Raw genomic sequence first — 21,980 nt, forward strand, 5'->3', positions numbered from 1 at the left:
TTTAACTCCAGTGCAGTAGGTGGTGATAATGCGCATATGAGCTAGTCATCCAGCCACCATTAAAACTCAAAGAAGAAGACGAAGAAGCAGAAAAAGAATAAAAGAAGACGAAGAAGAAAACTTAGTAACGTAGAAGAAGAGGGCGGAGGCCCCTTGTAAATTTAACGAGCAGGAGAAATAACGCTAATATTTGGTTTTGTCCAGCGACGAGGTAAAAAAAAAACCTTGTGATTGAAATTTTTAAGTTTTAGTTGTCAGTTAAACGTCTCGATACTCCTGATGTAGCTAACTGATTAGCATTAGCACTAGCCAATGAGATGCTCACCCGAGGAAGCTTCTTCCGTTGTTATTCTCTGTTTGAATCTGTTAGCTAGTTCAAACATACCTCAGTGGCTAAAAACACCTTTACTGTTGTCATTTGTAGTTTATCGGTTACGTTTAGTTACTAGATAAAAGGCTGTAATACACTTAAACACGCTTAGCTAAACATTAACCTGTGTGTGTCTTTGGTCCTTCTGCAGGTTGTGACGCCTCTGTGTTTGGGATGTTGCTCAAAATGCAGCACAGTAGCAACATGACTGAATAGAGTACAATGTTGTGCTACTCTCACACTGTCATACTACCTGGCAGTACTTAAGAGACATGCCGGGGTGCCTTAACACTAAACGGAAATATCATTTTTAACCACACAACGAAGGCTTCACCTCACAGTGAAAACCAAACTGCATATATATTTTATATCAGAGAGCAGTTTCTCCTTGTAAACCCGGGCTCAAAACGAGCTGTCTTCATCTACACCATGGTAGACAACCGCTATGCCACAGCTCTGGTCATCGGCTCGGTGCTGAGCCTGCTGGCCACAGTGTACCTCTCTGTGGCTGTGGGAACCCAGCACTGGTACCAGTACAGCAGTCCACCAGTCAAACATGGGGGGAGCAACGCCTCCGAGCTCAGAGAGGAGTTCATCAATGGAGAGTTTGATGAGAAGATCTACAGCGACACCTTGTTCCGCCTGAACGGCACCCTGGGACTGTGGTGGAGGTGCATCCTGGTGCCCAGCCGGACACACTGGTTCAAAGAGCCAGGTATGTTGCATCTCTACAGGTGTCACTGTGCCTCTCCATTCAATTAAGTTCACAGTTTTAAACCCACATCATCAAGTAAATCTCCTACCGTGAGCTAATGTTATGCAGGCAAGCAGCTGCACATGTCTGCAGCATAAGTGTATGTGACGTTGCAGTTAAGATCACTGGCTTTCAAATCACCAAATATGCCTGGTTGTATTACAGGAAAAATTTAATTTAAACATTAAGAAGAATTTTCTATTTCATAAACTGTGGAAGCAATAAAAACGTACTGCGTTTAGGTGAAACACTAGATTGAAGCAGGTACAGAATATGGTCATTTAAAACAACGAAGAACAAAAAGCAATACTGGGGCATCATGGTTATTGGTTACATCACCAAAGGGATGAGCGATGTAGATAAAATCTTCTATCACAGTATGTGACATTTTAAGTTGAAATGCTGATATGTATACATTGTGATTTCATAATTGCCATGGGAATTCAGTTGACAAGCTCCTCAGAAAATAACCATATGTGAATGTATATTCTCTGCTAATCCATTAATCCAAGGCACTTAGTGGCATGAATGCAAAAAATACTGTGAGTACAGATGTGCTGTAGACCTTATTAAGGTATCAGCCAGATGTGACCCACATTAAATACACATTAAATTATCTTTGTCATTATAAACTTCAATGTTTAATCTGTCATAATCTGTCACGGCCACTGGCTTAGTTTTTGATGCCAAAGCATCTCTGGTGTGTAATATTATCTTTATACTGATTATATGTTGGTGTCAGATGAGCAGTCAATTAATTAATAATATAATAATTAATTATGGAATTCGTACCGACAAAGGTGAATCATTGCATCCCTACAATGAACCACTTATACCTTCACATAAACAATATTGCAAAATAAATTTCTGTTGTCTTTCTGCTGCCCAAATCTACATCACATTTTATGTATTATCAAATAATGACTGCTCAGTTGAATTTATGCTCTCTGATTCTGACTTTAGATCCCAAAATGGAGACGCAGTGTGTGAGCTTCACTCTTCCTCAGCAGTTTAGTCCAAAGAACAAAAACCCAGGAAACCCCAACAGTGAGGAAGATCTGCTGAGGACATGTGAGTCTACCCCGGTCCCCTCCGCGTTGTAGGTGGCATGATGTTGTGTTTAAGTTTTCTGTTGATCCTGTTTCCACTTAAATCCAGTTGCACCAGACTTGAAGGCCACTGCCACAGTTTGTGAACTTTCACTCTGCTGTATACATGTCGGAAAAGGAATTTTAGGCATCAAGCCCCAAATTTGCTAAACGTGTCTAAAATTTAATTTAATAATTTTCACCTCAAACTGTGACTATTGTGAAATGTTTCACTCCAATGTCTTAATATGCTCCTGCCATCTTTGAACACTGGATAATATTTTTGTGCGTAGGTTTTAAGAGGTTCTTTTTCGTTAATGCTCTCTCTCTCTCTCTCTGTGCAGACTTGTGGAGGAGCCAGTTTCTCCTGCCCCTGGTGTCTCTGGCTTTGGTGTTCCTCAGCGGCCTTGTTGGGGTCTGCGCCTGCCTGTGCCGCAGCTTCACCCCCACCTTGGGTGTAGGAGTGCTCCATCTACTCGCAGGTGAGAGACAGTTTTGCCCCATTTCAGCCGAGGACCACAGAAAGAAATTAGTCATGGGCTTTTTTTTTTTTTTAAGGATTTAAGTTTAATGTTCACCATCATCTTGGCAATAGCATATTAACAAGAAAACACAATGTGGCAGGGTTTAATTATATATTTATTTGTTTGTTTGTGTTTTTTTCGCTTGTCCGTTCAAGCATGTGGTTCAGAAATCTACTTAATTAAAATTCTTTTGTTTGTGGTTATCAAATAGCAACAAAGGCTAAAGTTAATTGTCATGTTTAATCTCTATTTAAGTAAACAAAACCGAATAAGGACACAGAGTGTCACAGATGCAAATGACAAGTCGGACAGCTACTCATCACAGTTCTTCATCGTCTTCTTTTTTCGGTTTTATGGTGGATGGCAAGTGTTATGGTGTGCTACTATCTTGGAGTATGAATCAGGGTTATCTACTCCCAAAAACAAACACAAGAAAATGACAATAAGAGAAAAAAAAACACTTGAAGCTCAAGGATTGATTGATTTTCATCAATTAGTTTGAATGTATTGTTTAGGATGATGTTAAAAAGTGAAAATCTCTTCCTTGAGCTCCCTTATTTCACAGTAACGTGAGAGTTACTCCAGAGAGAGAGAGAGAAAATATCAACATGGCAGCAGGAGCTAATAAAAATGAGGAGTTTGTTCCCAAAAAGGCACTTGGAAGTGGTTTGGTTTTACAGTGTCCGACCTCAAGCAGACCACAGTCTGCGGTAAAGTTTGTGTGAAGTCTGTGACGACTGAAAGCAGGAACTAATTTATTCCAGCATCTAAAGCAGAGGCACATGACCCGGAGGGAGAAGTGTGTGTTCATGTAATTTGTTTTTAAGATTAAAAAAAAAGAAAAAAAACGTTTTGAACAATGAGGGCAGTAAGTACTGTGGCAACCAGCATGACTGATATTGAGCGAGTCTTCCGTCTATAATATCCCTTCTTACAAGGTGACTCGGCCACCGTATGATTTGAGGAGGAGCAGACAGGCAGAGCTGCTGCTGTGCTCCTCGTTAAAATGGCAGCAATTGAAAAAGATCTACTTACATTAAAATACATCTCTGGCTGTTGATTATCTATCTTAACACTAACTTTAACTCGCCGCAGACTCGGTAGGTTAAAGTGCAGCAGAGCGGTGCCACATCACATACTGCTGCACCATTTAACACGTGTCGACTGACGACAGTAACAGGCTGGCATGAGCCAACTTGGGGGAGCAAGGGTGTTACATTTTTAGGATGTTCAGGAGGGATGAACCGTGTTGATGCTGCGGAACATGACAATGGAGCCTCCTGATTCACTGACAATGATGACGCTGGTGCTTGAGCCTACATAGGAAATAATTGCTGTGGGTGTTTGTGCGCACGTCATAAGCCGCAGATGACTTTAGTTTTTAACACATGTCCAGCTGGCGATTAGCAAACTCATAACTATCGCTGGCGCGTCAGGGCTGCCTGTGAGGTGAGTTAACCGTCTGCTTTCACTTTCCCGTGACGTCACGGTCACATATAATCTTTAGAAAGTTTTCATTTGCTTTGATTCATTACCGATTAGCAAGCGTATAATTTAACTGATCAGTCGTTGTCACAAGGTGAGCTTAATCAGACAGATCCTCAATCAACTTGTGTTGTTATCAATTTAGCTATCAGATTATGGTCTAATGAACAATTTTCTCACCAATTAAACACACAGGCATTGATGTGTGTTTATGTGAGTTAGATGTCCCGTGACAAAATCCTGATGTGGTAAATACTAAATAAATGTGTATTTTAAGTGAAGAGTTCAGCGCTAATGGAGTCAGCATCCAGCTTCTGGTACAGCTTATGGCTTCAGCCATAAATTCACACAGTTTCTGTCTGACTTCACAATGAGAATGCAGGGCTTCAAACTTTCTTTATTATGTGGTGGTCATCTTTAAAGTCTCTCCTCTTCTCATCAGGTCTGTGCTCTCTGGGCACCGTCTGTTGTTTCCTGGCCGGGGTGGATTTGCTCCACCAGTCCTCTCCACCTCCAGATGGGGTGGAGGGCTCGCTGGGCTGGTCCCTCTACCTCGCCCTCATCTCCTTCCCTCTGCAGATGATGGCAGCTGCTTTGTTCCTGTGGGCAGCCAGGAGTCACCGCAAAAACTACACCCGCATGACCGCTTACAGAGTAGCCTGAAGAGAGGCTACTACTGCGGCTCACCTCAAAACTGCCCACTGGTCTGAAGACTTGACTTTCTAAGTGACTTTTAGAAAGAATGGAAATTGAACGAAGTGACTGTACGGGTCATAACTCCTCACTTGCTTTGTAGCAAATCTTTTAAATAGAAAAAAATGACATGATATCACAGACCTAAATGCAGGAATAATAAACTAAACTAGTTTGCAGCTAATCATCATAAGTGCTCATAAATAGGAGTTTAATGCCTTTAAGTTGTGCTACTTCACCTTTTTTTTTTTTTTTTGTAGCATTTCTAACCTGTATCTTACCCAAAGCATGTTTTTTACATATTTTAATGCCCAGATATTATGGATGACTTGTTATTTCTGGTGTTAATTGTGTTGGTGTGCAGTCTTAAAATGCCTTCTTTTCAGTTGCCAGTGTCCTTAAATCAGTTATAGGTTATTAACGTGCACAGATTTCAGACCTGCTGTCATCTAAGTCAGGGTACCCTTCTCTAGTAGTGCATGAAAAATATTTCTCAAGCCTTTTTATTTTCAGTGCTTTATGTTCAGTTTTATTTTTGTATGATCTTAAATATCGAGCCTTTGCTGTGCATGCCTTTGAAGCTGACATTTCTGTCACCTGTGGTAATTGTTGATTTCAGTCTGTGGTAAATGTTGACGAAATGTCACCAAATGTCACTCACTAAAAATGTAACCACTCATTGTCTCCCGTGTTTATAGATCTAATATTTATTAACGCTGTTAATTTAAGAACTGAATTGATATGATGCCACTCGAGCAAACCTATGACCTCTTTGTAACATTTAAATTCTAATGTTTCAGCCCTAAATTATACTACTGCCATTTTACATTCGTTATAGTGACATTTCACAGTTTTAAGATACTTGAAATGTTTTCTAAATCTCTGTCCCTGTAGAGCTCAGTTTCATCAATTACCTAACTGACTGGTTTGCCAGCCAAATACACATTTTGCATATATTAAAGCTTTTAAAATGTTTGTTGTTAATACCAAGACAGACTGGTATTTTGAAAATGAAATTGTTTGAAAGTGAAAATCCTAATAAATTTACATCCTCACACTTGATTTTTGTGTTGAAAGTCAATGAATTTGTTCTTGTCTGTCAAGTTCCAGACATGCTCATTTCTTAGCACCAGAATACAGATTGTGATGTTTTTGTGTCACAATGTTTTGTTACTCGTCTGATGTGTATCCTCTAGCTTTTGTATGTGTTTTTATGTATTCTGATGCACGCTGTACCTGTTTCTGTAATAATAAACTTGACATTTGCATATGTCTGTAGTTGTTTTTGTGCAATACTTTGCAATAGATGAGTTCCATTAGCAACATGTCGTTGGGGATAGCAATGCAATACTTTGGTTTATTGACATCAGCTGCAGCTGTACTTTTTGTTTAGTGCTAATTAGCAAATGTTAGCATGCTAACATGCTATGGTAAGCTGGTGAATGTGGTAAATGTTTAAGCTGCTAAACGTCAGCATGCTAACTGTCGTCATTGTGGGTGTATGTTGGCATGCTGATGTTAGTATTCAAGTAAGACAATGGGAAGCTATTTTAATAAAAACTCTCAATATGCTTGACAAAGTAAAGGTTTTTAAGACACCTTTTTATCCTGCTCCAGGGCCTTTCATACCTTTGACTGACACATTTTTAGCGATCCACTGGAATTTAATTTTTGTAAAATCTTCCCACCTCATAAATCAAGTCAAGACGGACCAGCTAACAGTTCAAAGTGATTAATGTTTCCATTTATTCAAACATGTTTTACCAAAGTGCAAAAAAGATCGTTGCCCTAGTCTAGTTAATACACACGTCTGCACCAGTGCAATAAAGTAAAGTACAACAACTCTGGTCTCTCTTTTTACGCCTCACAGAGGTAGTACTGTTGTAGAGCTGTTGTATTCGTTTTTCATACAGTATGAGGAGGTAATCGTGTTACTTAGTCTGGTACCTGTAGAATATTTATCATCATTACCTTATATTTGTGCATTTGTTGATTTTAAGATGATTAAAAACATGATTAGAAGTGTAGTGTACACATTTTTCTCTGATTATAACGTCTCATTCTGTCTCTGCTCTCAGTCTTTCTTCACACTTATGGATGGGAAGGTCAAAGTGATCTTCCTTGCTAAATGAAAAGCAATCTTCTTCTCATAGTAGGCGCATTCATTTACAAAGAAAGGGTAGAGTTCTTCTCCTTCGTGCTTCACAGTCTCCCCAGAAAAAGACAGGAATACGGGGTCGCCCAGTTGGAGAAGCTGGAAGTCTTTGTCCTGGGGAAAGAGAAACGCTAATAGGTGAGTCATGATGCAGCAGGGCACCATTTGAATGCAAATATGGCATATTTAGGTTCCTTGCTTTAGGGATTCACTCATGTAAATACAAATTATCAAAAGAAATTACCATAAGTTGCGTTGTTTAAAGGAATAATGCAACATTTTGTGAAATAGACTTGTTGGTGAGAGTTAAACCTGCAATCATTGTTTGTTTTTTGGGGGGAGAGGCACATGGGGGCACTGGAGACAAGTTTTAAATACAACACTGACATATATTGTCCTGTACCTGCAGCTGGGGGTGTATCGCAGCAGTCATCTCATTGGTGGAAGGATCTCTTGGGTAGTCTACGCTCTTCACCAAAGTGTACGCTTCCACTTCTCCGCCTTCAAAAGTATTTCCTGTTGACAAAAGGACAGTGTGAGTGGTAAGTACGTGAGGCGGCTCAGCACCAGAGGTACTGAGGTCAATCCAAAGGTTATCCTTAGTGGTGTCTTTCCAGTTGTGGTTTAATGTGGCCAGCTTGAGATATCTGCGTACTGGTTCTGTGCTTGCCTCTCCATTGTAGTGAGGTAAAGACAGAAATCTCAGAGGCAGATGTCTCAAAACCGGCGCTACTGTGTTTTGGTTGTTTTTGTGTTATTTGTGGTGATCTGTCCCTTTAATTTCCATGTTTCTTACCGGAGTTGAATCCCTGAATCCACTCTATTGTGAGATCCACTGCCTCTTTCACTATGTTAAAGATATCGGCTCTGAGCACACCGTTGGGTTGAGGACCGACCTCTATGGCTGCAGAGAACAAGAGAAACAACATCTTGAACTTTAATCAGTTCAGCTATTCAGAGGAAAACTCTTCCCCTTTACACAGACAGAGAGATACACACACTTACCGAAGCCATGTTTGCCCACTGACTCAAGGGAATAAGCCTCAGAAAGGGGTATATCCAGCTGGATTGCTCTCACAGGCTCAGAAGTCATCTTGCTCTGAAAACCAGTCGATTATTTACCTGCTTCAGTTCATGTAATTCAGATTTTTATTGACTTGAAAGTCTATGTAAGTCAAATTCAGAGAGCTGTACATCATGAGGTCAAATTGTATCCCTGAAAATATTTTTCTGGATTACTCCATGAAGCTCGTACCTGTATGTATTTGTAAATGTGCAAGCTGATCCAGTCTAAGGAGTAAAAGATGAGGCACAGACCCATGTTGGCAGTGGTGTTGTGGAGATCGCAGAGTATATCTACAGCCTCTGGGCTCCCTTTGGGCCCAAGCTGAGTGTTCAGCTCTCTGGCTCGGATCAGCTCATAGGGTGTGGAGTCTGTTATGGGGGTGCTGTAAGCCAGAAGAGTTTTCTTATACATGCATACTTTTTTCCTAGCTGCCATCAGTTTTACCATTACAAAGCAGCTTTGTTGGTCTTTTCTGGTTTTCAAATGAACAACTTCTTGGCCAAAACCTTTTCAACTATCGACTTTAAGGTTTTGACGCAACATCTCTTTCGACTTACCTCAGAAGGGCGTCTGTGAAACAGCGATTGAGATCTCTGTCTATGTATCTTCTGCAAGCATCCACAGCCCGCGGATTTGATAAGACCGCAGTTATAGAAACAGATCCGGCCTGATCGAGCTTCTGCCTCTGCATTTCTCTCACCATGTACACCCCTGACATCTCATTTCCGTGAGTGCCACCACAAATGGCAACACGGATGAGTGGTGGGAAAGAGCCCTGGTCCATCTGTTGGCAGGGGAAAAAAAGTTGGTGTTTGAGAAGTTTTGTCCTGTCTTACTTATTTATTCCTCTGTCTGATGTCTAAGCAAGCCACCAAGTCTTAAGCTAAGCATTCCTGAAGTCTGCAAAAGCCTGTTTAACATGAAGACGTGTTGAACATAAACCAGATAGACGAGAGTGACTTTGATGGAATGGTGAAGTGAGTCAGTGAGTTATTTGATTTAATAAGTTACTGATCCAGTCTAAGTCAAAGGAGACTCGCTGTTTACCTGTAAATAAATATGGTATGCAGGCAGTTTTGAAACTATAGTCATCAATTTATTGAACTGTCCTTCCTTTTGCTGATAGGAAGGACATTTCAGTAGATGTGGTGTAGCTCAACTATTTCACATTTTTTAGCTTGTGGTGGTACATGCACAAACATGCACGACTGAGAACACAAAGAATCCCCCCAACACCTACTCTAAAAACTGCTGCATAATGATGTTTTTTTTCCTCCTCGTCACAGCTGTTCCTCTGCAACTTTCCTGCAAAGCACTAGTGCCATTTTCAGTGAACCACTTCCAGGGTTGTATGGCTATTTATGACTCGGATTATCTCCAAATTAATAAAACGAGAATCAAGCAGCTGCTTGCAAGACTAATGCACAACCTTCCTCCTACAGTTAGTGCGCTACAGTCATGTAGAAAAAACATTAAACTCACTTCAGTGCCCAGATATTTCTCTCAGTAATGTTCTAAATCATTTTGGAATCTTTAATGTTATTATTTGTCAAAACTGTGGTTGTATTCAGTTTATAATTCAATTGTGAACATAATTCATTTGACTAGATTTGATATTTCTGATGTGATCAAATATGCATAAATCATTTCTCATATTTGGGGGAAATTGGAAAATCGATTGCAAACAAGGTACAAACATTTAAATATTTTCTATATTAACTACTCTCTATGTTGTTCTTGTTCTTGTTGTTGTACATTTCTCCAGATCTGTTATTATCATGAAAGTTAATTTGATATTGCTTTACTTTAAAAGAATACCTGAGGTAAGGTGACAGTAAACTGATCATCAGGAGAAGGAATCACCAAAAACAGGCCAAACATACTTTATATCATGTGTCCTTTTCTGGATTTGGCCAATCATTAGATTACAACTAATCATAGCGGAGCCTAAGAAGTTCTTATTTATTTTGGCAAATTGATGCATCCTGTGAAAGTAGGAAAGTAGGAAATCATCAAGCTGCTTTAACTGATTTTAAGCACTGTTTGTGCTTAGACAAGATCACTTAAAGTTCAACAGAATAACCAAGTTAATATGTTTTTTTCCAGCTCGTATCATATCAATGCCCTTGTTTCTTCTTTCCCCAAGACTATTGCAGTAAAAGAAATTCCAAAATATAGGACAAAAGTAAACTAGGGGGTTTGAAAGTTATAAAAATAATCTTAAATTCTGTGTTTAAAGGGAAACCAGTAAACAAGTCAGAATTAAATGGTCTGTTTTCATAGTTTTAATCAGTGGTCTGGCTGCCACATCTTGAAGTTGTTGACATCGTGAAAGGGCCCCTTAGATCCTCCTCCTTAACACCCTCACCCCTCCAAGGTCAACACTAAAAACCACAAGGGATCACACATCTGCACTTAGAGGCTCCAACTTAAGAAGGAAACTAGGTCACTGTCCCAATTTAAGCATTGTCTAAAACTTCCTTTATACACCTTTAATTAAAGGATTTTATACATAATTTGCATCTTCCACTTTTCACAGAAATTTCTTTTCTTCCTTATAATAAACACGATTATCTAACATTTAGTGCATGCATTGTAGCTCCAAAAATATGCAGGGATGTTGTGTGAGTGATTGACAAATCTCTATTGAGACATGTATTACCACAATTACAAATAAAACTTCACTGCCAGTAGACTTCAGTCATTTTGCCTCTGCCCCACTGGCATATGATGCCAAATAAACATTTGGAGCTGCATTTTACAACATCAGCAATAGAAAGTAATAAACTCAGCACTGTTTTTATTGAATCAGTGGCAACATTTCATTTTAACCCTCCCATTTATATGCAGAAAATGAACATTTAATACTTACATGTATAATAGATATCAGCAGTACAACAAAAAGGCTCCTAAAGAGAAACTCATTTCTATATCCTCATCGAAAAGTCATGCAAAACTGGCACATTTGGGGAGAAGAAACATATAAGTGGTTCAGAGTTTCAAAGTGAGACAGTCTCAGACATAGGAGGCTGCCTTAATGGAGCTGAATACACCCTTAAAGTAACAAAAATACAAAGCACTGTGAATGACCGTGAAAGCAATTTTGAAAACAAGGTATTTATAGGGTATTTTTCACAACCGGCTGACTCCAGTACACTGTTTGTTCACGTCTTGCACAAGACCAAAGTACAGTTCAAATAACATGATAAGCACAGACAGGAAAAACTGCAAATTAATGTATAATGCAATGTAATTAAGCATAAAATATAAGGAAGAAGCAGTGTTTACATGTCTTACCTTTCTTTCAAACTTCAGCCGTGACAAACTTCAGTGAACTACAGCAACCTTTGAACTTAGAGGGAAGTCCTATTGGGACACTAATGCAGTATCTAATATCCTGGCAGCAATGCAGGCACTGCACAAACTGCTTACTAGTTAGAGATGTTAACCATTCACATGCCCAGATGACTGAATGCAAAGTCAAGCATGAATCAGGCCACATGCAGTTATAGTCTGTTTTTGAACCAGCCTTCCCCTTCCTTGTAGTTGCAGCCTTCTTTATATTCTTCAGCTCAAATTTCAGGGAGTTTTATGATGCAACAGGAGCTTGTTTTCTCCAGAAGGTGACAGCAAGTGCTCTGTGGACTGTGGTGCAACTTTTAAGGTGCCACAATAACAAGAACAACAACAACAACAACAAGACAACATGCTGTTTTCAGCTGCTTCACTGAGGCCAAGTAATAGATATAATAGAAGTAATAGATTCTGATAGAGAAGACTGATTCACGGCAGCTGAGGGGTGTTTCATACAGGTGGCTCAGAAAACCAGGGTTTGTTGTTAAAACCTGTCTTCGGTTAACAAGCTAAGCTGAACGACGAGTTAAATGAGTTTAATACGAGTTTAATACTTTTATTATTAAATACTTTCTTTTACTTTCATGATTTCGGGCTTTTTCCTTGTAACCTTATAAAACAATACAGTCTACATGTGACCCCTTGTCTCAGGGGTCATATGAGTTCCACGTTTTCAAAACTGTGTCATTTAAATAAATGTTTTAGGCTTTAAAATGCAAAACTATCCAAAGTTTGACCGAAACCTAAAGATTAAAGACCAGTCCAGAGCATGAATTTAAATTTGCTCACAAGAAATGTGCTTCTTCTTCTTCTGTTCTCTCTCCCATTAATCATCTTGAAACCCCTCAGATGCACCTTGTGACCCACTGGAGGGGCACTGAAATCTAGGATGCAAATCTCTAATCTAGTAAATGTTAAAATGTTGATTACCTCTCGTCTTTCACATCTTTGCCCTCCATATAACCCCTCCGGTCTCTTCCATTTCTCTCTTTCTCTTTCTTTCTCTCTCTCTCTCTCTCTCTCTCAAGAGAAGTCCTAAGCTCCATTTAGACACGTAATCCTGTTGGATCAGTCACTTGATCATAAGCTGCTTCCTCTCACTTGTTCACTCTGTCTGTCTGTCTGTCTGTCAGTGAGTCTGTCTGTCTGTCTCTCGTTCTCTCTGCCGGCTCAGTTGAATTCAACAACTTTAACTGCATACAAGCCTTGAAAACTATACTGCCAACTTGCCCTGCAGATTATATGCCAGTACTTTATTTTGGAGGACTGTTCGACAGACCAAGCTGCTGGTTTGAAGATTTCTACCCCCATGTTTGCTGCCAGAATAATGTCATATATAATAATGTATCAGTGACGGTTCTGATGAACAAGTACTATTACATTTTATAAATTTTTCTGATAATACTTTTGTCCTTTTTTTGGAAAGAGTTTGAATGAAAGACATCACTGTGTTGGTACTTTTACTGAAGTACAGGACCTGAGTATTTCTTCCACCAGTGCCGTCCTCTGTCTGTGTGGACATGTTCAGGCTTTGCCATCAACTTTACACACCAGCTGGCCATAAATGGTTTCATGCCTGTCTACGGCATCTCAAACTGCATGACCGTGAAGCTTTTGCTCCTGCTGATGAGCTGACAGATGAAGAGACAAACCATCCAATCAAACAGAACGAGACCCCCAAGAGCTTAAAGTGAGTTTAGACATGGCCACGTTTCCACTGAACAAATGTAATGTGGTTACGCCACAGGACAAAAAGAGGACAGATTCCAAATCATTAGATCTCGCGTGACATATCAGGGTTTGGACTTGAAAATGTAGCCTCCCTCCTCTGGTGTGATGCTGCATAATGTTAGTCGGGGTGTATGTATTCAAACAAATTGGTTAGAAGCATCGAGGATTGAATTCACTGCACTGCTGTATCAAACTCTTTTCAGTTAATTTCACTGTTAATTGATTTACACAGTCATCCTGTTACACACAGATCACACACCAGACAAAGAGAAGCCCTGCTGTTGCCTCCCCAGTGATTAAATGATGCCTGAATTAATCATGTGGGACAGAGGAGTGAGTTTTGATGCAGCTGATGATATTCTAAGCTGTCACTTCATAGCCTGTGACCTTTTTAGCATGGGGGACAGGGTGTGTTTAGGAGAGGTTTGAACAGTGACATTTGAGACAGGGAGTGGCCCAGAAGAGGTGGCCTCTGGGTAATTAGGTCTTGCTGAGAGGAAGCAGACTTTTTGACCTTCTTGTGGTCTTTTCCCAGTGTGCACATGTTTATATGTTTGTGTGCTCTAAAGACAGTGAAACTCAGAATCTACCAGTCCACTTCCACATGCTCAGACAATGTTTTACTGTTGGGGATCCCAAACTATAAAGGCCTCATCTGACGATGTGAGGACGGACATGAAGCAACAGATTGCAGTGCTACAACGCCGCCCCATAAAAACAAGCACAGCAGGTGCACTTTTAGCTAATTGAGGTACTCAGCAGGAGAAAAACACACTAATTGAGTGTTTTCTCTGCGAGACAGATGCCTTCACTGGCCTCAGTTTGAATTGTAACACTTCTGGCGTCACATTTGTTACCTCTGTGGTGTAGTTGATGTTTGAGTGACAAAAACATTAGCAGAGTTAACATTTAGAGCGATCTGTAAAACCATAAAGCTTTTTTCCTTCTTTACTTTACTTTAGTCTACTAAAAAGCTGACTCACTTCACATCAAGAAATGAGGTGTTCAATGCTGCGTTCCTGCCACGTTGGATGAGAAAGTGTGTCATGTTAGTGTTCACGTCATCAAGATAGTTGTTTTTGTTAGTCAGCAGTTAAAGTGATACAAGATACATGATCTATCTATCTATCTATCTATCTATCTATCTATCTATCTATCTATCTATCTATCTATCTATCTAAGCATATCCCGATCATGTTTTTTTTTCCTCCTGACCCTTCAGCATTGAGTAGTACTGATTGCCACCACTGAGTCTGATCTGAGCTTTAATTCATAATTGATTTTTAGTGTAGTTTTGTAGAAGTGGAACATGAGGAGCTGTCTTTGAATTAAGCGTTCTTCTCATAAATGTTACTCAGAGAGAGTCGTGCCATCACAACACTTAATGGCCTCTACTCTTTATCTGTTTTGAGCTTATGGTTGCATAATAGAGACCTACATAAAATCCTCAAGCTATAGTTGTTTTGATGGCACAGCTATCGAGGATTAACTGTATCAAACCCATCTGAGGCTTCAGATCGCTTTAATGCAGGTCATGACTGCGTACTCCCTTTGGACTGAAATGGCTCGGACATATTTACTTACTTAAAATTTTAAGTACTACTGTTACTTTAAGCCTATGCGCCATGTGCTCATATCAGCTCCTCAGCCTTTGATAGATTGATCTGATTGAGGGTTGCTCCAGGCTAAAACCTGATAAACTTGCTCGTATATGTTGTGTTTTGTTTTGTTTTTTTATCTACAGCATCTCTGTGAGTGAAGGCAGGGGTGTCAGCATCAGGACCACGCTGCCTGTCTCTCTGGTCACATGTCGAAACTCTTGCGCGTATGTTGCGCATCAGAGGGGCCAAAGTGATTTATGTCGCCTGTCAGCAGCGGAGAGAAGCAGATCGGACTGAGGACACTTGAGGAATGGCCTCTGAACGAGGTGAGTCCAACACAACCAGGAATCTGACCAACCAGTTTGTGCAGCCGGCGTGGCGCATCGCGCTCTGGTCGGTGGCTTACAGCACTGTGCTGGCTGTGGCTGTTTTCGGAAACCTGATTGTGATCTGGATTATTCTGGCGCACAAGCGGATGAGAACTGTCACTAACTATTTCTTGCTGAACTTGGCTTTCGCCGACGTTTCGATGGCTGCCTTCAACACGCTCATCAACTTCATCTACGCGGCTCACGGGGAGTGGTACTTTGGAGAAGTTTACTGCAGGTTTCACAACTTCTTCCCGGTCACTGCGGTGTTTGCGAGCATCTACTCCATGACCGCGATAGCCATCGACAGGTAGAGATGAAATCACACAGAGAGCATGGACGTGTTATTAGTGAGGATAATATATCAATCATTTCTAGTTTCTTTTCACTTTCTCTAGCAGTGCCAAACAAATTGGCAGTGGAAGTTTGATTCAGTTCAGTGAATTAACTCAGAAATTTGGGTCAGTTAACTTTTGATAATTTAAGAAAAGCCATTATTTTCTTTTTCTTTTATGTTGGATTATTTAAGATGCAATTGAAGATGAAATGAAAATTAAGGGATTTGTGACTTCTGTGTAAAAAGAGTGTATGTGATGACATGTGTCTTTTCTCATTTGCTGTTATGTTACTGTAATTTTCTTCCTTTAAAAAAACTCACTGAAAGAAAGATTTAAGCTTTTAACTACAACTGTAATGAAGAGTGATATTTGTTGTACTTCAAAGCATCCACGCCTAAGATCCTGAGCACTTTCTATTAAAAAAAAAAAAAATGGAATCAGCAACAAAAATATCCTCTTTAATGGCTTAATAGGACTTTTGATTTCAAAAGGTGATGGGATCTTTTCTTGAACCACCGGCTCATTTTATTATACAGCTTTTAACTTGACTCAGATATTCATCTGAGCAACACAGTGAGCAAGTCACAGTTACCCATTCTGCAACATGCGAGCTGTGACAGTGACCATGGCTATGAAATATTGTGTGTCAGGTTTACATGTGATGTTTACATTAATGTGTTTAAAGTCATAGCTCAGGCCTCTGACCTGTAGGTACATGGCCATCATCCATCCCCTGAAGCCCCGTCTGTCAGCGAAGGCCACCATAGGAGTCATCGTCTGTATCTGGAGTCTGGCCGTGGTTCTGGCCTTCCCTCTCTGCTACTTCTCCACCACCCGAGCTCTACCCCGCAGGACGCTCTGCTACGTGGCCTGGCCCCGCATGGCCGACGACCCCTTTATGTGAGCACACTGACACAATGACAAACCCCTTTTTTACTTGAACTGAATAGGTCACACCAATTAAAACGTACTTGTGATGTGTTCCTCCACTTTTACAGGTATCACATCATAGTGACAGTTCTGGTGTACGTGCTGCCCTTAGTGGTGATGGGCATCACTTACACCATCGTGGGAGTGAGTCTGTGGGGAGGGGAGATCCCAGGAGATTCATCTGATAACTATCATGGACAGCTCAGGGCTAAACGAAAGGTAAACACCACATTTATTTAATATATATTTACACTTAGGTTGTGTGTCTTTAGAGCACACAGGTCTATTTGGAGCCAAATTATGTTCATATGTAGTTGAGCTTTTGCCTCAAAAATTAAGATAAACAGTTTTTATGAAAGGACAGCAAAATGGTGTATAAGTGGTGGATGTGATATAGATTTCTTACCTGGTTGTCTAACAAAACAGTTATTACTCGTCTAGTCTAGATTAGCATGTGTGTGTGTGTGTGTGTGTGTGTGTGTGTGTGTGTGTGTGTGTGTGCGTGTGCTACTGTCTATTTTTGCTGTGTATTTGTGACAGTTTTATTTTAGTTTTCTTTGTAGGCCACTGTTGTTTATTTATTTCATCGATACTGTATGATTTAGAGCCTTCATTTGAAAAGCGAGGCAATAACTTTTCAGAAAAGTCAAACTTCAGTAGACTAAATGTTACAGAAGCTTACTAAAAAAGTTCTTTCCAAGTGGGATCGTTTCTGCAGAAAGGACAAGAAAGAAATGAAATTAAAAAACAGACTGGAAAACTAAAATCTCCTCTGCTGTTTTATCTTAACCTGCACTCTGCCTATCATAAATTAATGAAAAAATGTATTCTCTCATTATTGTATTATATTCTCCCAGGAGCAAAGAAACCAGTCCACAGCAGCAGTAACAGTCCACATTTATAAAGACCTCTGCACTAAAAGAAACGCAGTCAGGTCTGCGGTGTGACAAAACCATGTGGATCACTTACAGCTTTGATCACAAAATGTGCCCTGCAGAGCTGCAAAGCACTTTAGTGCAGTGCTGTGAAGCCAATTCACACTTTATTATCTCAAAAACCTCAAACAGAGAAAATGTATCTCTGTTAGCACAAGCGCACTTGTTCAATTGCAACTGCAGAGAAAAGTGTCCATCTGGGCACGTCGATCTGTTTTTGGAGCAAAAGTCTTGACTTGTCCCTCTGTAGTTAGACGTCATCAGACAGCCAGACGCCACAGTGTGCTTTGCAATAGTTACTGTGAGGGATAGGTTGAACGGGGATTAAGGTCATCACAGCTGTCATGACGAGCATCTATCACGGCAGCCCTGGGATTAACAGCAAAGAATACAATTTATTGATAATCATCACTGCAGGTTAACATGTCGGATTATTCAGAGAGACAGGTTAGGTTTAGGATGGATTGAAAGAAAAATTGGATAAATGAATTATGAAAAAAATATCCTAAACTTTGTACCAGCAACTTTTTATTTCAAGTCACACTAATCAATTTCATCATAATTAACCTCACACTTATATTCTAATATTCATACTGATACATCTACTTATCTATAAAATTAGTGTAATGAAATAAAAACACAACCAACAGTAATTGACAACAGAAACCTTACATTAGGAATATTTTTTGGTACCACAAACACAGACACACACATTCAGTACCCAGAAATAGAGACAGAAACAGGTGCACACTCACCATTTACAATCTCTTCAAGTGCTTTATGCAAAAAAATAAATCATCAGGGCTCAGATTGCTGTCAAAATTGCACTGTGAGAGATAAAAGGGACTCATAAATGTCAGGAAACAAAGCTACAAGACAATGTTAGGCTGGATTCAAAGGGCCACACTGACAAGATGCCATCTGGGTGGGAGATAAGAGGAAGTCGCTCTCATCTCCTCGCCCAGCAGATGAGCTTGTGCTGATGTTATAAGAGCTGTCTGCCTCTTTTAACCCCCCACACCTCTGCATTGTGCTGCAGCACACTGATGAGCTCTGTGGCGGCCTGCCGTCCGTTTCTACCTGGAACCTGCCGGGTCTGGTGCGTCATCACTGCCCTTTCCTTCTCTCCATACAGCAGCCATTCAGAACTTAATGAATGGAAATGCCATTGTGGTCAGAACGAAGAAAAAACAGACAGCATGCTGCAATAACAAATGGCATTTAGGGAGTGCTTTGCTTGCTTAATTCTATGTTTCTCCAGTTGAGGAGGAGGAACGTGGTGCAGGTAGGACTGTTTCAGAAGTCTAAAACAGTGGGACATCAGTCAGCCTGAAAAAAGCTGAGTAATTTCAATGTGCAAGACTAATCAAGACTTTTTTATGTGTACTGTGAATAATCACCTGACTCCTCCCAGCTACCACCAGTGTTTTAGGGTCAGCTCCTTGTTGTTCACACAGCTCACATATTTTCTGTTTTGGTTCAGATTATGTTCACACTAAGCAGAGTACAGTGTTTTCTCACCCACCAAGCAAATGAATCTTAAAACACTGGTTTGTTGTTTCAGTGTGTATGGGGTAGATATAGCTTTTCTATAGGGAATGGCTGCTATTCAGCCTACCTGTCTGTGTAAAACGTACATAGACAGAGCCAGAAGTAATTTTTGTTCCGTCCCTGAACAGACATGATCACCAGGGATGTACACCAGAGCCAAAAGGGTGAGTCAGTAGGACCAGACGCTCTACATGCCAACCACACCTTTTTTCCTTCCTCACACACTGAGGGCGTCAATTTTCCATGGTTGTTTGATTCAGTGTGAAAAAAGTAAAGCCAGCTCAATGGTGGGTTTTCTTTACATATACGTATATTGTGTAAAAGGGGCTTATGTTATGTTACGTTGGATAGAGGGTTCTTCAAAAACAACCTGGAAATGTTGCAAGTGGTTTTTTTCATACATGAAAACTGCATTTTTAAAGTTTGATTTTGTAGAGCTGAAAGGAGAGTGAGTATTGGTCTAACATTCATCAGGCAGCTGTGCTAGCTAACATGTCTTGATAATTTGATGATATGTCAGCTACTGTGTGTACAGCTTGTTTCACTGCACAGAAGTGGCAAAAACAAAAAACGAAAACCCAAATTCAGTTTAGGCTCCTTTAACTCCCTATTGGCCACATCACTGCACTTCATTCAAGATTCAAGATTCAAAGACTTTATTGTCACATGCTCAGCAGTTACATGAAGCAATCACTGGCAGTGAAATTCTTGTGTCTCTGGGTCCTGGTAACACTGCTAACAGTATCAAATAAAAACACACCAGCAAGAAAGTAAATAATATAAATAAGATATATACAACTAAAATTATGCCCTGCTAATAATTTTTGTGTTTCTCTTGCAGGTGGTGAAGATGATGATCATTGTGGTGGTGACCTTTGCTCTCTGCTGGCTGCCTTATCACATCTACTTCATTGTGACGGGTCTTAACAAGTGTCTGAGCAAGTGGAAGTACATCCAACAGGTGTACTTGTCAGTGCTGTGGCTGGCGATGAGCTCCACCATGTACAACCCCATCATCTACTGCTGCCTCAACAGCAGGTGAGTTTAAGTCTCCCCCACAACCCAAACACACACACACACACACACACACACATAGGCACAGAAGCATGTTGACATGTCAGGGGCTGCTTTGGGTGCAGGTTCCGGGCCGGCTTCAAGCAGGCTTTCCGCTGGTGTCCCTTTGTGCGGGTCTCGAGCTACGACGAGCTGCAGCTCCAAAACACAAGACTTCGACCAGGTCACCAGAGCAGCATGTGCACCCTCTCTCGGGTCGACACGAGCATCCTCAGCAAAGACAAGAGCACTTGTTCCCGTGGAAACAGATCAAGGCTCAACTCTGAGCCCGTTAATAAAGGCAGTTAGTCGTCTCCATTGGAGACACAGCAGCCAAACGCTCACTAAGGTTTGCAAGACTCATTATTTTGAGGTGACAAATGCAGATTGGACTGCTTTTTGCTTACTTATAAAGCTGATGAATATTATCTCTGATGGATGTTGTGAACATCTATGAATTTTACACTTTCTGATAAATAAATAAACCATGGGTCCCTAAACCTGCTTAAAAATCATAGATTACTTATAACTGCAGAACTTGCCTGAGAATCATCATGTTTTTACGTTTTCTTCAGTGTTAAAGTAATCCATGATACAGTTGCCTGTGCATATATGAGCAGCTAATAACTAACTCGGCATAATTTGCTAAAATATAAACAAATACAGGTGAGGCGTTGGGAATGGGGACCACAGCCTGCTTGTCTCTGTAGCTGAGTGAGTTATGTCAGCAGTGGTGGAGTATTGTTTTATTTTATCAAAAAATTGATTGAGATATTAAAAAAAAAAATTATCCACATTATATCGGTTTTGAGAAATATATTATTGTCCTGTTATACTAAATATATACAAAATATCTGATATCGTTTGACATTAACACCTTTTTTTTGTAGGTTAATGTTTTTGAATTGTAAAATGCTGCTATCCATTAGTTTGAACTTGTTTGACAAAGTGTGCAATCTTATATATATATATTTTTATTTTGCTTCCTGAAATGTATTGAGGTGGGATTGTTTGTGTAAATAGACAAAATAATGTGAGGTCAGTTTTAATTTAGCAAAATCCCATAAGAGTGGGTGAGTGAGAGGTGATTAATGTATGGATGGATTTCTAACATGACATATTACAGGAAAGTGTTCAGCGTTTCATGAATACATCGGTCACTAAATCTATTGCATGGGATGTTGCAAACATATGTTTATGTTCTGTACTTTTGATCAATCAATTTGATCAATTTTGAACTTAATCACCTGAAAGATATTGATGCTTCTGTTGTAAAATGTGACTGATGGTTTGAGTCACAGTATTTAAAATATCTCTATTGTATTATAATCATATATGTTAAACAATTTTCTGATATATACTTTTATTCATTGATATTAGTGTCAAACACCAACAACAAATACTCAAACTGTTTGATAGTGTTATTTCTCTTCTGTTGGTAAAATGAAATAGAAAACATATATATATAAATAAAATATCGCACTGAGCTCAGAGTCATTCAGCTGTCAAACATACAAGCCCATAATAATAATAATAATAATAATAATAATAATAATGGTAGTATTAGTACTAGTTTTGTTGTGGAGAAGAAATTAAGATACTTTGTAAGCATCAGAAATCATATAAGCTGCTTTTGACATTTTGTAATCACATTTATTTAATATTACATTTGGTTTGCTATTATATAACAATATAATAATGCATCTGATACTTTATCACAACAGTCAAACATTTAATGAGATCATTTCATGGGACCATGACTCAGTGGGTTTCATCAACAATAACTGCAGCAACTGTATTAATGCTGCTCTACCAGCGATAATGCCGTTAAATCTTTTATAGTGACACTTAATGATCCTGGTTGGACGTTATCTGCATTTAATGACAGAATGTAAATTCACAAGTGCTTGCTGCTGTAATTTCTGTTGGAGAAAGCATGTGCCATTTTAAAATGTACTTTTTTGGGACTTTTATAATAGTTAGT

At 39.7% G+C, this 21,980-nt stretch overlaps 3 protein-coding genes across 3 annotated transcripts; 2 read left to right on the top strand and 1 right to left on the bottom strand.

The window, feature by feature from the left end:
* Positions 1 to 93: 93 nt before the first annotated feature.
* On the top strand, positions 94 to 5,976 carry cldnd1b (claudin domain containing 1b). Its single transcript, XM_070856566.1, has 5 exons — positions 94 to 211; positions 522 to 1,085; positions 2,088 to 2,195; positions 2,557 to 2,694; positions 4,664 to 5,976. The coding sequence occupies exons 2-5, from the start codon at positions 800 to 802 to the stop codon at positions 4,882 to 4,884; spliced, it is 753 nt and encodes a 250-aa protein (XP_070712667.1). The 5' UTR covers positions 94 to 211; positions 522 to 799; the 3' UTR covers positions 4,885 to 5,976.
* A 681-nt stretch (positions 5,977 to 6,657) lies between these two features.
* Positions 6,658 to 11,594, bottom strand: LOC139198711 (N-acyl-aromatic-L-amino acid amidohydrolase (carboxylate-forming) B-like). The gene is made up of 7 exons (XM_070827636.1): positions 11,433 to 11,594; positions 8,693 to 8,919; positions 8,325 to 8,517; positions 8,075 to 8,168; positions 7,866 to 7,973; positions 7,473 to 7,585; positions 6,658 to 7,183 (listed from the first exon to the last, which is right to left on the bottom strand). The coding sequence occupies exons 2-7, from the start codon at positions 8,917 to 8,919 to the stop codon at positions 6,989 to 6,991; spliced, it is 930 nt and encodes a 309-aa protein (XP_070683737.1). The 5' UTR covers positions 11,433 to 11,594; the 3' UTR covers positions 6,658 to 6,988.
* Positions 11,595 to 15,131: 3,537 nt separating this feature from the next.
* tacr3l (tachykinin receptor 3-like) lies at positions 15,132 to 20,305 on the top strand. The gene is made up of 5 exons (XM_070827481.1): positions 15,132 to 15,499; positions 16,239 to 16,427; positions 16,526 to 16,676; positions 19,785 to 19,981; positions 20,083 to 20,305. The coding sequence occupies exons 1-5, from the start codon at positions 15,132 to 15,134 to the stop codon at positions 20,303 to 20,305; spliced, it is 1,128 nt and encodes a 375-aa protein (XP_070683582.1).
* Positions 20,306 to 21,980: the final 1,675 nt, after the last annotated feature.

The sequence above is a fragment of the Pempheris klunzingeri genome, chromosome 3, assembly GCF_042242105.1.
Source record: "Pempheris klunzingeri isolate RE-2024b chromosome 3, fPemKlu1.hap1, whole genome shotgun sequence".
Classification (NCBI taxonomy): Eukaryota; Metazoa; Chordata; class Actinopteri; order Acropomatiformes; family Pempheridae; genus Pempheris; species Pempheris klunzingeri.